Raw genomic sequence first — 16,456 nt, forward strand, 5'->3', positions numbered from 1 at the left:
GAGACTTGCTTTGAGGGAAGGAGGAGGGGATGGAGATGACCGACTGATGAAAATCATCCTTTGTGTGGAGCCAAGATCCACTCCTCTGTTGGAACTGAAAGTTAGCAGCCCTCTTGAAAGTTGCCTTTTGCCATAAAGTCCCAACACATCTAAGTGCAAGGGTCAGAGGGCCAGGCAGCATGAGCGGGACAAGTGAGACTTGCCCTGGCTGCTTTATGCAGAGCTCAGTAGGGGCTTCACCAGGCATGGCTGGAACGGGAACCCGTTAGTGAGAGTTCTTTTATGGACTGATGACTGGGCGTGGGAAATGTTCACTTGGTTTTCTTTTTCCTGAAGTTTAGCTGTTAGACATGCTTTGGTCACATTTGAAATACCAAAGTGTCATGGAGTATTTTATTCTATTTCATTGAAGTATAGTTGATTTACAACATTATGTTAGTTTCACGTTTGCAGCAAAGTGATTCAAAGATAAATATACATTTATATTTTTTTCAGATTCTTTTCCGTTATGAGTTATTATAAGATATTGAATACAGTCCCTGTGCTCCACAGTAAATCCTTGTTGTTTATCTGTCTTGTATATAGTAGTGTGTGTCTGTTAATCCCATACTCCTAATTTATCCCTCCCCACCCCACTTCCCCTTTGGTAACCATAAGTTTGTTTTCTACGTCTGTGAGTCTGTTTCTATTTCGTAAATCAATTCATTGGTATTACTTTTTTTAGACCCCACATGTAAGTGATATCATATGATACTTGTTTTTCTCTGACTTACTTAATTTGATATGCCCTAGGTCCAAGAGGTGATTTTAACACTGGCTCTTCTGTTGAGGAAATCTTACCGCTGGGTAGTTGGTGGTATTTAGTTCAAAATGTATTATTTTACTAAAAATACATCTATCTCTGCAAATGTTTAAGATGCACTGGAGTTGCATTTTAAAATTTTAAGAAACTGATTTGCTTTTTGTCAGTCACTGCTGTGGAAATTAACCAGGGGGTGGAAGCTACACCATTTCAATTAAGTGGTGGCTGAAGGCGGGATCTGAATGTCAAGGTCACCCATTACTTTTGCGAGAGCTTCCTGGGGTGGTGGTCTTGTCACCCACCTCCTCCTCTCCCTGCTCTCCTGTTCGCTGACGCCCCTGTACAAACGCTGCTCCCGAGCCCAGCTGGCTCTGCTCTGCGCCTGCGCAGACCACACACAGGGCCCCCTTGGGTCTCCGCAGCCGCCCAGCACACAGCCCCTCTGACCACGCTCTCCCTGCCTCTCTGCTCTTCACAGAATGGGTTGAATGGATTGCATCTGGCCTCTAAAGAAGGCCACGTGAAGATGGTGGTGGAACTTCTGCACAAAGAGATCATCCTAGAAACCACAACCAAGGTACGTCTCTCTGGGAGCGGGGAGCTTTCCATCAGAAGTTCACGTGTTGTCCCAAACCCTCAAGGGCACAGAAACTGACCCTTCACGACAGAAACGCAAGCCTGCTTCTGAATTTCTCTGGTCTTTCCGGTCACCTCCTAGTTCTGTGAGTGCCTGGGGTCACCTGAAAAACACAAGACCCCATTTCCACAAGAATTCAGGGGGCCTTTACTTTATCCTCATCACTAGACTGTAAATCTGGAACGAAAACCCTTTTCCTGGTGGCTTCGTGCCTTCCCAGCCTAAGCACACTGCAGGTCCATGCCTTGGGTCCAAATCCCAGCGGAGGTGCTTCCTGCTCTGGGACCTTAAGCAGGTTTCTAGCCAGGGAGAAGCCTCCACTGACTCTTCCTCAAAATGGGGATTATAATAGTCAGTGGCAGGATTCATGTGGAAATTAAATGTGGACGTGTATATAAAATGCCTATAAAGGAAGAAATCGATGAATAATGGTGACTTTGTCCTACCAAGGGCTCTGGAAGGGTCCAGATCTCTCTTGTGTATCGTTTCCCTGCAGGTCTTCCTTGGTTGCACTGAACCCCTTTCCTCTCCTCCCTGGTTCCCTTGCACAGGGTCCTCTCTACTCCAGGTGGAGGCTGACAGCACGCCTCTCACAGCGGGACTTCCTCCCCACAGCAATAGATTATAAACACCAGTGACTTAAGTCCAGAATCTGCAGTCGAGAAACTGATGGCATCTGCATGTTGCAAAATCAGTTTCCTTTCTTATGCGTCTGATTTGCTTATTAAGCACCATGCAGCTGCATTTAAAACAAACCAAACTGAAGCCCCAAATCACCTCTGCTTACTATGAGTACAGTTTCCTCTTCCCTCCCTGCCTTTATCATGTCCCGTGGTTTTCTTCCTGGGCTGGTCCCCCCACACACACACCAGCTTCTTATTTTCCACTTAACTGTTGACGCAACGTGGTCTCAGGCACAGCCTCAATCTCAGTTCCACGCAGCAAATTTTTTTTTTTTTTTTTTGCCGCCTTGCGAGCAGAGAACCAGAAGAACAAGGTGTAGAGAACAGATGTAATTTATGGTTGTGAAGCGAACTCCCCAAATATTATGAGGTTAGAATCATCTCTGGAGGTAATATTCTGTAATTTACATGCCATTTCCCGAAGGGGGGAAGAGCTCACAGGTGAAGTGACAGATTCCTAGAGAAGATTCTGAACATGTGCAGGGCGTTTTTTGTTGTTGTTTTTTTTTTTTTCTAACCCCACCACAAATACCGGTTGTCTCCACCCTGCTCCTTCTGAGAATGCGGTTATTTCTATTCCGATGCTCTCGCCTACCTGGCCACAGGCATGGTGCCACCTGACGGGCCGTGGGGGCCAGAGCGGCAGTCCACCCCCCCGGTCCCCTGGCATCCTCCCAAGAGCTGCAGAAACACGACGCTTCAGCACTTCTACTCGCTCTGAATTTCCCCCTTTGATTGTTGTCTTGCAAGTGAACACTTGGCGTGTCTTTGTGATTTACAGACAATTTTATAAGCCAGCGTGGTTTCTGAGCGCCGCACAGAGGGAGGGAAAAAAAGGATGAAACTGAAAACGTGGGCCAAGCAAGAGTCACAACAGATTGGGGAGCTGTGATGGGTCTCCCACAAGCAGGAGCGAGATTAAAAAAAGAAAAGAAGAAAAAGCCAAAACCAATATAGATTCCTAAACTGTGCAGAGAAATGTGAAAAGCGTGAAACAAATGTATTCTCTCTCTAGCCTCCCCCCCACCCGCCACACTCGGAGGCCAGCTCAGCATCCGAGCCAGTGGAGAACAGAGCAGCGGTACCCGCCCTCCCCCATCCCCCCCACAACCCAGCTCTCGCTCAGCACCCACTGCAGCCCCCTCCCTCCCGTGAGCTCTGGGACTCCCTGGAAATGAAGAAACTGGGTCTTTGTGAATCCAAATATAGCTAAGTAATTCTTCCTGCTTCTTCGAGGCCATGTTCCTTCATGCTGAGACAGAGGCAGGGAAGACAGAGGCTCATGGCCCACCTCCCTGGGACTCCCGCCCCCAGGCCGGGGGTGTCCTTCCCGAGCCCTGCAGCAGGTGTGTGTGTGTGTGGACAGGGGACCTTCCCTCGCCTGTGGTGCCCTTGGCCCAGATCCCGAGGACGTCACGGGCCGAGACTCCCAGCCCTCCCTGGCCAGCTTCCCACCCCCACGTGGGTTTATGGGGTGAGCTGCTGTAGTGGGATTTCAGGCAGGAAGGGGCACATGGAAGGAAACATGTGACATCACCTCTCGAGCTGGCCCAGTGCCTGACACATACGCGCTCAGCTCAGCGTGTGATGAAGGGATGGATGGTCCCAGCCCGCCTCCTAGGTGGGGAGGTCTGGGCCCTGATTCCTAGAGGAGGTTCTGGTGCCAGCAGCCCTGTTCCTTTTGGTACAGCGAGTGAGTCGGGCCTGGGTGCCAAGACCTCTAAGTATAGGTTCTTCGGTCTTCTAAAAAGAATGATTAATTAACATCTATACTCTCGTTTCTGGTACTGATTCTCTAATGATATTTGAGAAAGAAATCTTTTGTTTATCAAATGGGACTTAAGGAAAAGTTAGGAAGACAAGTCCAGGAGGCAACGAGAGGACACTCCGGCCTGAATCTGGTCAGGCTTTAATAAAGACTGAGCCCTGGGGCGCTGGGGCAGCGATGGCGGGGCGGGGTGCCGGGTGGCCCCAGAGCTTGGACCCAGACTTGCGATGTGCAGACCCCCCGGGGAAGGCACTTTGCCCCGGGTGACAGACATCCCAGCACATGGACTGGATTTGAGGTCCCTGCTTGTCAGGCCTTGAGGGTCCTGAGATGAATTAGCAAGTGTCCATGCAGTTTAGTTAAAACCTCTATGCCATCTGAATTAGAAAAAAAAAAAAAAAAAGAGGTGATTTGAAATCCCTGCCTGTGAAGGAGCAGAGGAGCAGACGGGACCAGCTGTGGCTCCTATTTGATCGACGTTGTCAAGTGGGCCGGTCCTGCCTGCCCCTCCCGGAGCAGGGGCGCCCGTGGGGTCACGTGGGTGGGGGGAGGACCCCCGGGAGGCAGGAAGGAGCCTGCTGGAGCTGAGCCGGTCCGGCGAGTGCTGTGAAACACCAGGACGGACCCCGACCAGGACCCCTGCACCTTCCCCCACCTTCTCAGAGCCTGCCTGGCTTCGCAGTCTGTTACCAGTTCCCAGCTTTAAAAAAGCTTCCTTCAGAACCACCGTGAACCTCATTTTCTTCTCGTGTTTATTCCCTCTGGCTTTCCTCCCCTCTCTTAATGAGTGAACTCTGACTCTATTTTACTTATTAATATTCCTTCTTTGTATTTTTTCCCTTGCCAGATGTTATTCTGTTTCTTCCCCCACCTCCACTTCCCCTTCATATTTTTCTTCTCTTCCCGGCATCCATTATATGGTTGGTTTTATTACCCACTCCAGCTCCTGCACGATTTCTACCTCCCTCTTCTGTCTGATGCTTGACCGCCCCTCCCCATCCCCCGCTGTCCCCTGTGGTCCAGCCTTTCGTCCGTGAGTGTTACCATAATGGCGCAAGGATGCTGTGCCTCCTTTTCCCAGGAGCTTGGGGCCTCCCGGGGGCTCTGCACTGTCCTGCAGAGCTAAAGGCTGGACATCCAGGAAGCCGGCTTGCCTGGCAGACCTTCAGCACGTGTCCTGAGGAAAACCGACTGCCTGTCCGCTGAAGATGGCCTGCGTGCCACAGATCAGTGTTGTTGGCCGTCTTATTCTGGGGCATTATTATTTCAGGAGAACAGGAAGGATTTCCCTGTCTGGGCTTTCTGCACTGTTCAGGATGTGTGATGGGTCCGGTACACACGTGCGTGTGGTCTCCCCCCTGGGGCCGGCACCTCTGTCCCCGTACCTGTGACGCCCCTTGCGCCGGCCCCTGGGAACCTCCTCCCTTCCCTCCCCTTGTCTTTCAGAAGGGGAACACGGCGCTGCACATCGCCGCCCTCGCGGGTCAGGACGAGGTGGTGCGGGAGCTCGTCAACTATGGCGCCAACGTCAACGCCCAGTCACAGGTGATGCTCGGGGGGGGGGGGGGCGGGGGGGGGCTGCTGTCCCCTGCCCCCTGTACACACGGTGCAGCCGAGCCCAGGTGTGCTAACAATGTCTCCAGCACGTTCCTGCTTCCTCACGCTCCAGTGACATTCTTAAGCACGATGGGGTTGGTCACCGTGGACCCCTCTGTGTTTAGTAAACCAGCCAAATAATATGTTTGGTTGTGTCTCCTGTGTGTGTCGGGGGGCTGTGCCGAATGCGGGGGGTTGATGATGAAGCGGGTGGAAATAGTGCAAGGTGTGTCTGTACAGACCATACTGGGAGGGGCAGAGCAGACTAACATGGAGGGTCGCTTTGCCCCCACCTGGTGGCCTTTTGCAATAACCCTGCTGCCCTTGCAAAGTGTCAGTAGGTTTTTACAGCTGAAGATATAGGTGGGGGTGTGGCCCCGAGGGCAGGGTAGACACAGGATGAAGGGGGAGCTGTTCTTGAGTTCAGAGGGTTTTGCACGGGTTTTAGCATCTCTCCCTGACATGCGTGAACTCCAGTGGCCTTTTCTCTTGGTTTACAGAAAGGCTTTACCCCCCTGTACATGGCAGCACAAGAGAATCACCTGGAGGTGGTTAAGTTTTTGCTGGAAAATGGAGCAAATCAGAATGTAGCCACGGAAGTAAGTACCTTGGGAACACGGCCCCGTGGCTGGAAGCTTCTGGGGTAGGACACAGTCGTGGGGGCGTGCGTCCTGGGACACAGCTTGAGATGCATCCTCTGTCGTGATCCGTGTCCTGGGTGCTGTCAGACCCCCACGGGGTGGGGGGCAAAGAGACAAGGTCGTGGCCCAGGGACCCCTAGACACATGCGTGAGGAATGCCAGCAGGGGCCAGCACGTCTTCCTTGCTGAGACCAGCACTGAAGTCCGGGCAGGGGTGGGGGGCGTGTGTGTGCACGCGCGTGCACACATCTGTATGGGGGACCTCACAGATGCCTTGGACCTTAATGAGAAAGGCTCTTGCCACAAACCCCTGTTCACCCTTGGACAAGTCACTCGATCCTGAGTTTTGTCATTGGTGAAATGATGACACTGGACTGGTCAGAGCCAAGATGTCTCCTGAGTCTTAACATCCTAAGACCCAATGATTAGATGACTCTGTTGTTGTCTGCTTCACCAGTTCACAGTCCTGTGCCCCTCAGTGTGCACCGAGGACATTTAGTAGCTCACGAGTGAAACCTCAGTGCCTGGCGTGGCTGCTAGCATTTGGTGGGTGTTCAGTAATATTTGTGGAATGAGTAAAGGAATGAATGTCAGCCGTCAGGTCACGGCACTGTCCTGGCACCAGGTGATGGCGGGGGAGGGTTGGCAGAGAGACAGGGAGTAAAAAGCTCTCGTAGCCCTGAGACTGGGGGCAAGTCATAAAGGAAAGTTAAATAAACACTGAAAGAAAATTACTGTAAGCTCTGTGAGATGGCAGAGAGAGAAAGGATGCCAAGAAAGGAGGTGGCACCTAAGCTGAGCCTGCAGGATGAAGGGGACCTTGAATCGGAGGGAGGTCATTTCGGGCGGAGGGCCCGGCGCAAGCAAGAGCCCTGAGGACCGGAGCGATCAGTCCGGTCAGAGCAGACGGGTCTGTCCTCTCCCCCTGGCCAGGACGGCTTCACCCCTCTGGCCGTGGCTCTGCAGCAGGGCCACGAGAACGTGGTGGCACACCTCATCAACTATGGGACGAAGGGGAAGGTGCGCCTGCCGGCCCTGCACATCGCAGCCCGCAACGACGACACGCGGACGGCCGCGGTGCTGCTGCAGAACGACCCCAACCCCGACGTGCTTTCCAAGGTGAGGCAGCAGCGGGGCCGGGAGCATCCTGAGGCCCCGGCCCGGGAACTTCAGGGTCTCCACCGATTCCCAGAACTTCCCCAGAACCAGCTTAGACGAGAGATGCCCTGCGTGTACCCCAAGCACCAGCCCCACCAGGCCCCCTGTCCCCACCAGCTATGTGAGAGCCACCGTGGGTGCCCCGCTTTAAGTCCCCGGTGAACAGGCGTGGAGCAGGAAGGTGCCCCTGGCTCCTGTCATCCAGAAAGGTGTCCAGGCAGGGTGGGAGAGGTCACTGGCCGGAATGGGATTTGGAATCCCCCCGGGGTGGTCTTCTAGAATTTCATTCCATCTCTTTCCCCAGCCGCTCCCCTGGTGGAGGGAGGGAGGGAGGGAGCTGTCCCCATGTGTAGATGAGGCCCTCTGAGCACTCTGCCAGTCCACTACCTGTAAATTTAGACCATTCATGTCCTCTTTTATACTGGAAGAGGATTTGCACTGAGTCAGTCACACGGTCCCCCAACCCGTGGTCACAGGGTTTTGTCTGGAAAACTGCTGACTGGATTAGGTGTGGCGGGAGGTTAGGAACAGAGTGATGACAAGGGACCCTCCGAGGGGTCACAGGGCTGCCTTGGCCACCAGGCTGAGTCATTGTACCCCTTTAGGGACTGAAACAGTCCCGAGAATTAAGGTCATGGACCCCACAACAACACTCACTCTTTACTTAAAATCTCTTCGCAAGTAACCGTGCAGAAGAACGGGCCCTCCCTGCAGCATCTGAGGTGACTCTGGTCCAGGGTTTGTCCTTGTGAACCACAGACAGACTGGGCGTCCCCCAGAGTTAGCCCCTTGCTTGGGTATAACTTGCCACCGGGTGTCCCCTCAGTCCAAATCTGCCTTACGTGTGGGGTCCTCTGGCCCTGCCGGCTTTTTCAGAGTCCCCGGGCTGATTCAGAGGTAGAAATGACGGTACATGGCATGTGACATGTTGTCCCCCTCTGTTGTGCCCCAGACGGGATTCACCCCCCTCCACATCGCAGCTCACTACGAGAACCTCAACGTGGCCCAGCTCCTCCTCAACCGGGGGGCCAATGTCAACTTCACGCCCCAGGTGAGGCTCTCTGGCAGGCCCCCCACACACGAGCCGGGGCGGGGGGGTCCAGAACCCGGTGCTCCCACGTCTCTGTGGCACGTCCTCTCTGCAGACAGCTCTGGTGTCCCTGAAGGCTCCCAGCTGGTGGGTTTCTGGAGGTGGGAAGCCCGGAAGGCCGGTGACTGGCTTTCTTCCGGCCTGTGTCGTTGACTCTGGGAGACCTGGGCTTGGCTGGCTTGCCGTGATGAACCACGATGCTGGCCTGTCCTTAGGGCTTTGAAGTCTCTCTGGGGTGAGAAATGTCCTAACGAAGGGCTAAGAGTGGCTGCCTACGCTGCTTCTGGAGCAGGGCTGGGGCTGGGGCACAGGGGAGCAGGGGGCAGGGCAGCTGAGCCCCAGGGGAGGCTGCCAAGCCCTGACTGGTCCTGTTCCTCCCCTCCAGAACGGCATCACGCCACTGCACATCGCCTCCCGCAGGGGAAACGTGATCATGGTGCGGCTCCTGCTGGACCGCGGAGCCCAGATAGAAACGAGGACCAAGGTGGGTGCTGGCGAGCTCTCAGCAGGGCCAGGGGAGGGAGGGCCACCTTCCAGGGCCCCCACACCGGGATGGGGGGCTCTCTATGACCAGCGTCCTGCCTCCAGAGCAGCCCACAGGGGCAGCTGGAGACAAGAGGGCTTGTGTCGAGCTGGTCCTTAAGGAAGGCTCGTGCCTCTGCAGCCAGAGCGTTGCCGCAGGGCCGTCTTCTCTCCAGCAGCCTCTGATGGGTCCCTTTGGGGCTTTCTCTTTCTGACTCTGTCTTTTAAAGGATGAATTGACACCTCTCCACTGTGCGGCTCGGAATGGGCACGTGCGCATCTCAGAGATTCTGCTGGACCACGGAGCGCCCATCCAAGCCAAAACCAAGGTGTGTTCATGCTTCCTGTTTGCGGGAGCATCTTTCAGCCGGGGCTCCAGGGCAGGGCCACGCGGGGTCGCATTCTGTTTCTGAGAAACAGAGATGCTAATAGTCCTAACTCAGCCGGCATGTGTGCCGTTGACCCGGTGTCTGTCCCATGGGAGGCAGTCAGCTCTAATTATTATCTAGATCAAGGTCAGCAAACTTTCCCTCTAAAGGACCAGATATTAAATATTTTTAGGCTTTGCAGGCCGTGGTCAATGTCACGGCGATTCAACTTGGCCACTGTAGCGGGAAAGCAGCCGTGGAGAATATTCAGACTGTCGGCCCTGTTCTAATAAAACTTTATTGACACACACACAGGCAGCGGGCCAGATTTGGCCCGTGGGCTGTCATTGGTCTACACGGTGCTAGGTCAAGCCTTGTCTCTTTTCCCCTGGCTCCGGAAAACACAGGAACTAAGCACTCAGGGAGTCTTCAGACTCCGAGCCGGACTGGAGGAAGTTAAAAAAAACAAAAACAGAAACAGTTCTTTTCAGAGTCCTTTGGGGGCTGGAGCAAAAGCCCGTCCCTCAGATCGGGTGTGAGGTTTTGAGTCTTCCCAGGGCTAGAGCGCTCAGAACGCCTGGTGCTGCCTGCACCCCACCTCCAGGCCCTCGTTCTTTGGGGTGAATTTAGCAGGTGTATCAAACAAAGCAAGGCAGAAACCAGACCCACTCGCAGCCACTCCCGGGGTTCCCTGTGAGCACTTCCCTGTCATAAAATTGCAGCACGGTCCACACCCTTAAAGCCTGTTTATTCCCTGACCGATGATCACGTTAAGGTCGGACAGAGCTCTCGGAAATCGGTGTCACATTCCCAGCACAGGCTGCCCTGTGTGTGTGTGTGTCGAATGGACATATTCAGTCCTCCATCCATGGCTGAGATGATCATGAGACAGGAGATGATATCTTTGAAAGTACATATAAAAGTGAAAATCCTCAGATAAGCGAAGGCAGAATCCTGCTCCCAATTAGACCGTTAGGTCAGGAAATTCTCAACATTTTCCCGCAGAGTCTCCATATTTAAACATAAAAATGGTCCTTGTTAAGAACTTTATATTATCCGGATTATCAGAATGAGGCTAAAAAGGATGATTATGAAAATTCTTTATGGAGAACTTCCGATTTTCCAATTGGGGAGTCTGGTGTGACCTTTCTAAAACGCAGTCATTGGTGACGGTGTCAGTTCTGGGGCAGCTGTAACGATGTACCACACTCCAGGCGGCTCCGGCAACAGAAATGTCTTGTCCAGCCGCTCGGGAGGCTGGACGTCCTGGATCAGTGTCGGCAGAGTTGGCTATTCCTGGATCTGTGAGGGGGTGCTGCGTTCTCCGTGTGTGTGCGTGTGTGTGTGTGTCTGTGTCTGTGTGTCTGTGTGTGTGTCTATGTGTCTGTGTGTGTTCAAAGTTCCCCTTTGTATAAAGACAGCAGTTGTATGGGATTAAGGTCCACATCAACGACCTCATCTTATACTATTTCCAAATACGCTCACATCCTGAGGTCCCAGGCGTCAGGACTTCACCATGTGAATTTTGAGGGGACCTAGTTCAATCCAGGCACTGACAGTAGTTGCCACGCTGCCTGATTCTGCTTCTCCTTCAGTGACAGTCCTTTCAGCGGTCACTTCCTGAAAGCTCAGGTCCCAGTTTCCTAGCTCATGGATTTCACCATGCAGCTCCCGCCTGCCCCTCCAGCCCAGCTCCACGCTCCATCACCCGTTCCTCCCACACGTTTACCTGCTCAGAGCTCCCCGGGTCCCAGGGTGGCTGCCTTTGCGGCACCGCACATGCCGTTCCCTTTGTGGGATCCTCTTCTGTTTCACCTTTCTGGTGAGGTCCTAGCTCAGGGATCCCCTCCCCGGGAAGCCTTCTCTCCCCACATCCTCCCATCATGACTCCACCCTCCCTGCTCCTCTGTGCTGTATCACGCCTTCCTGACGTCACCACATAGGATGGCAACAGCAGATCTGTTTCTTTGTCTTGTATCCACTGGTACCTTTCTTGGCCCGGGATTATGTCTGTTCCTCTGTTTCCCCAGAGCTTAACCTAACATCAGATGCACTTGAATCACTTAATATTTGCTGAATTAATGTCTGAATGAATGAGTGCATGAGTCTCCTCTGTCTTTAATTTAAAAAAAAAAATAAATTGCTGTCTAAGAAACAGTGAGGATCCTTAACAGAATTTTTTAAAGTAATGGGCACTTATTAGGGGCAAAGAACAGAGGGATTTAGATCCAAGTTCCATTTTACTGTCTCTCATTCATTCAAAACCACGTGGATGAAGGGCCACTGTGTGCGCCACACGCAGGCATAGGGCACTGGGAGGCAGTTAAGAGCTACTAAGCACTGTCGCTGCTCTTAAGAAGCTTCTAAGGGAAGAGAGAAGAGGCGCGCACCTGAGAAGTGAATTGTGGAAACAATTCAGCAACTAGATGAATGAGGTCCGAGGGAGTGGTACAGATGAGAGAGGCCCCAGAGGTCGAGGGTGGCCAGGGAGGGCTTCGTGGAAGAGGTGGGCCTGGCTGGAGCTGGCCTGCAGGATGTGGTGAGATGAAAGGAGGTTTGCAGTCAGGGGCCAGAATGAGCCGAGCTCCCGCGGAAGCCCCGCCTAGGGAGGAGGCGGGACGTGAGGTCGGATCGTTGGCCTGAATTTCCGTGTTCATCTCCTCTGCCATTGCTGTGTTCCCCTCCTCACCAGAACGGCCTGTCCCCAATCCACATGGCGGCTCAGGGAGACCACCTCGACTGTGTCCGACTCCTCCTGCAATACAATGCAGAGATAGACGACATCACCCTGGACCACCTGACCCCGCTCCACGTGGCAGCCCACTGCGGCCACCACAGGGTGGCCAAGGTCCTTCTGGATAAAGGGGCCAAACCCAACTCCAGAGCCCTGGTGAGTGGGAGGCCGTTGGAGAAGGCGCCAAGGGCCAGCACTGCGTGGCGGTTCAGGGCGGGGAGAGCATCGGCACTGCGGGGGTCCACGGGGTGTGGCCGCGCACAGGCAGACGTAACGTCGCTCTCCCACCGCATCCCAGCACCTAATGCCCAGGCGCCCGGTAACAGGCTGAGGTCCAGGTGGGTTTGAGCCCAGGAGATCTGACTTGCAAACAGTGCCCCGGGGTGTCCACGGCTTGGTGGGGCCACGCCGAGCCCAGCCCAGCCCTGGGGGACCATGATTTCTAGAGAGTGCCTGGCTTTTCAGTGTGCTTTGGGGACAAATGACATGGGCTCAGCTAAGCCTCCTCCCTCTGCAGAGGGGCTGGCAGTGGTCATGGGGCTGGAGCAAAGGTGAGTTCAGGCCCACAGTCAGTTCCGTCCTGGGACTGTGGTTCCTCTCCCTGCCCCAGCCGGGGGCCCTGGGGGAAGTTTTGGGGCTCTGGTATGGCCGTACGAAGCCAGTCCGTGACCCCACCCCCTCTCGCCCATTCTCAGAGGAGGAGAATTTAGGAGGCAGGACAGCCTCCAAGGCCGCAAGGGCAGCTCATTCATTCATTCGTTCAGAAGGCCTTCGCTGAGCATGCCCCACATGCTGGGCACTGTCTGGGGGAGTCGGGGATCCTCACCCTTAGCACCACTGACATTTGGGGCCCAGTATTCTTGGTTGTGGGGGGCTGGCCTGTGCGTTGTGGGAAGTGAGCAGCGTGCCTGGCCTCCACCTGCTAATAGCACATCTCCCCTAGTTGTGACAATCAAAAATGTCTCTAGATGTTGCCACATGTCCCCCCAGGGATGGGTGTGGAGAGGAAGGGGTGGGACAAACCCCTCCCCCAGCTCTGAGAACCACTGCCATAAGGGGCGAAAGCACTGAAAAAAACAAGTAGACAAAACCCAGCAATAGGACAGAAATCCCTGCCCTCGTGGAGTTAACTTTCTGGTGTGTCACTTCAGAGAAGAGCTGAGGTGCAGAAATCCATTTCACTAAAAACAATCAGCAGCTTCAGGGAAGCAGGAACAGAATTTGCTTCACAGAAGTTCTCTTTATTGTAAATTTCCCCTTAAGGAATCTTTAAACAGCAGGCTCCTTCAGTGCATCCAAAAATATGACTACATTAAAAAAGAAGGGGGGGAGCGGTGGTTACAGACAGCATGCTCGGGACAGTGCCTGGTGCCCAGTGAGAACCACCTGCCTGTTCTGTGATTTGTAGCAACTGACAGTTCCGATGGGACCTGCTGATAGGCGGGGGCGGAGGCTGCCTTTTTAAGTGGCGGGGTGGTGGTCTGGGGTTCCTCGGGCTCGCGTGTAAGCCCCTGCCTGTCTGTCTCCCGCTGTGTGGGGCTGCAGAATGGCTTTACCCCCTTGCACATCGCCTGCAAGAAGAACCACATCCGAGTCATGGAGCTGCTGCTCAAGACCGGAGCCTCCATTGACGCCGTCACCGAGGTAGGAGGGACTGCGTGGGTATCTTCCCTTAGCCACTTTCAGAGCTGTTCTCTGTGGCTGGCTGTGTGTGTGTGTGTGTGTGTGTGTGTGTGTGTGCGTGCGCGCGCGCGCGCGTGTGCACACGCACGCACTAGCCTAGAACACTCGAGGGAATAAATCAGGGTGAATAAGACTGGGAGCGTGTGTCGGGTCTCACGGAGCTGTCCAAGGTCAGGTGCAATATTTTGAGTTGTCAAAGTGGCCAGAATCCACCCTGCAGTGGGTTGTTTTCTTTTTCCCCCTCCTGCCGTTCTCTTGGAAGCAAATCCGTTTCATTTCGCCCCCTTTTCTTGGAAAATCATGCTGGAGCACCTAGAGGCAGGAAAGCCTGGAACCCGTCTGGCTGTGTCTTTGGAGGAGCAGGGAAGGCTCCTGTCTCTCACTCCTCTCTGGTCTCTTCCAGTCCGGCCTGACGCCGCTCCACGTGGCCTCCTTCATGGGGCACCTGCCCATCGTGAAGAACTTGCTGCAGCGGGAGGCGTCCCCCAATGTCTCCAACGTGGTAAGCCTCGGGGGGTAGAGCAGGGCCCTCCGGGGACTGAGCTCAGAGGTGAGCTTTAGCTCATGGCCCCAAGCTCCCCTTTCTGGGGAGAGACGTAGAATTCTCAGACTAGCCGAGGCTTCAGACTTGGGGAGAATATCTGTAGATTCTGATGCTTTCACAGTTCAACTTGTCACACATCTGAAAGTCCTGGGGTTTTTAACTTGGACAGTGATTTGGGAACTTCTGTTAGCATTCTCTGGGAAAACATTTACATCTTTAAGCATTCGTTAGCTCTGGGGTTTACTTTTAAGTGTATCTAACACACACACACAGAGGTATCAGCAGGCTAAAGGCTGAAGTCACTGCTTGCTGGGGCAACTCCACCTATTGGACCAACACTGCCAAGCGACTCCAGGCTGGCACTGTGGGGCTCTGTGAGTGCCCTTTTGGAAACCTAGTGTAGCTTAACCCTTCTCCAATTATGTTATTTTACAGAAAGTGGAGACTCCGCTACACATGGCTGCCAGAGCAGGGCACACAGAAGTGGCCAAATATTTGCTCCAGAACAAAGCCAAAGTCAATGCCAAGGCCAAGGTGAGTTCCGGAGGCGGGAAGGAGCAATCCATCCCGACCAAGGCCAGGCTGCAGTGCATGTGGTGCCAAGATTCCTCGTAACGCCCCCTGTGGTTGTGCTAAGTGCTCAGCTTTTGGTTTGCAGGGCTCTGAGGAGGCCAGAGATATACTTGCATCCTAAAGCTGTGTGTCTTTAGGATAATGAAAGGCCAAGAAGCAGTGTTTAGGGACTGAAAGGTTGCTTGTTGGTACGATCACAGTGTAAGAAGAGAAATGACTCTTTGAAGAAAGTGTTGCCAGTGAAATCAGTCAGGAATTACTTGCTCTAAAAATAGAAGATTCCCCCTCATTGTAAAAGGTGATTCTGAGGGGCTGGATGAGTGAAAGGGTAAGAATAGCAACAGTTTACAACAGCTCAGACATGGAAGCAACCTAAATGCCTGTCAACAGATGATTGAATAAAGAAGTTGTGGTGTATATACACAATGGAATATTACTCAGTCATGAAAAAGAATAAAATAATGTCATTTGCAGCAACATGGATGGACCTACAGATTATCATACCGAGTGAAGTAAGTCAGATAGAGAAGGATAGATATCATGATATCACTTATATGTAGAATCTAAAAAAAATGACACAAATGAATTTATTTACAAACTAGAAACAGATTCACAGACATAGAAAACAAACTTATGGTTACCAGTAGGGTAAGGGGGGTTGGAGGGATAAATTAGGAGTTTGGGATTTGCAGATACACACTGCTATATATAAAACAAATAAACAACAAGGTCCTACCATATAGCACAGGGAACTGTATTCAATATCTTGTAATAACCTATAATGAAAAAGAATATGAAAAGAAATATATATGTATATATGTGTATGTATAACTGAATCACTATTCTGGACACCAGAAACTAACACAACATTGTAAATCAAATATACTTTAATTTTTAAAAATTTAAAAAGAATAGCTGCCGAGTTTGCCAGTTGAGAGGCTTTGGCCAAGATCAGGCTTTTTCCTACTGTGCCAGCGACAGAAGCACCATTCAGAGTCAGGACTGTGATTTGTGTTTGGGCCACACGAGGGAGGCCCCAGCAGAGCCCAGTAACACAGAGACCCCATCCTCTGAGAGCCGCCAGCTTCCAACAGAAACTGGAAAGGGCAGGGGTGGGGTGAAAAGTCCCTCAGTTCCCCTCCCCAAGTTCTGACTTCCCCACCACCTCTGGAGTAGAGAAAACCACAGTGGTGTTCAGACAGAGAGACGGGCGGACGCTCCAGCAGGACTCGGGAGACAGTCCAGCCTGCCTGTTTTATTGCACTTTGCAGTGTGTTTTTTACAATTCAAAGGTTTGGGGCAACCCTGCATCATTAGATGGTTAGCATTTTCTAGCAATAAAGTATTTTTTAATTAAGGTATGTATGTTTTAAACGTAATGTGATTGCACTCGTAATAGAGTATAATATTGTGTAATCGTAACATTTATATAAACCGGGAAACAAAAAAGTTTGACTCGCTTTATTGCGATACCCACTCTATTGCGGTGGTCTGTCTGGAATCGAACCTTCAGTATCTCCGAGGTCTGCCTGTAAGAGCGACCACAACGTGTAGTTTGTGCCAGACACATGTGAAACATCTTATTACGCTATCTGCTTGATCCTAATGAGAGCCCTGTTAAGTCAATATCATATTCCCAGTTTATAGATGGGAAACC

The 16,456-nt window shown here is 52.6% G+C and overlaps 1 protein-coding gene across 7 annotated transcripts in view; it reads left to right on the forward strand.

Moving 5' to 3' along the window:
• ANK1 (ankyrin 1) overlaps positions 1–16,456 on the forward strand; it is a 193,358-nt gene that overhangs the window by 123,232 nt on the left and 53,670 nt on the right. For all 7 annotated transcript variants that reach the window (XM_064477433.1, XM_064477427.1, XM_064477430.1 and 4 more), the window contains exons 3-13: positions 1,281–1,379; positions 5,337–5,435; positions 5,987–6,085; positions 7,061–7,246; positions 8,238–8,336; positions 8,761–8,859; positions 9,128–9,226; positions 11,958–12,155; positions 13,545–13,643; positions 14,086–14,184; positions 14,662–14,760. In XM_064477433.1, the coding sequence (XP_064333503.1) occupies positions 1,281–1,379; positions 5,337–5,435; positions 5,987–6,085; positions 7,061–7,246; positions 8,238–8,336; positions 8,761–8,859; positions 9,128–9,226; positions 11,958–12,155; positions 13,545–13,643; positions 14,086–14,184; positions 14,662–14,760 (1,275 nt within the window). The remainder of the gene's footprint in view (positions 1–1,280; positions 1,380–5,336; positions 5,436–5,986; positions 6,086–7,060; positions 7,247–8,237; positions 8,337–8,760; positions 8,860–9,127; positions 9,227–11,957; positions 12,156–13,544; positions 13,644–14,085; positions 14,185–14,661; positions 14,761–16,456) is intronic.

The sequence above is a fragment of the Camelus dromedarius genome, chromosome 22, assembly GCF_036321535.1.
Source record: "Camelus dromedarius isolate mCamDro1 chromosome 22, mCamDro1.pat, whole genome shotgun sequence".
NCBI lineage: Eukaryota > Metazoa > Chordata > Mammalia > Artiodactyla > Camelidae > Camelus > Camelus dromedarius.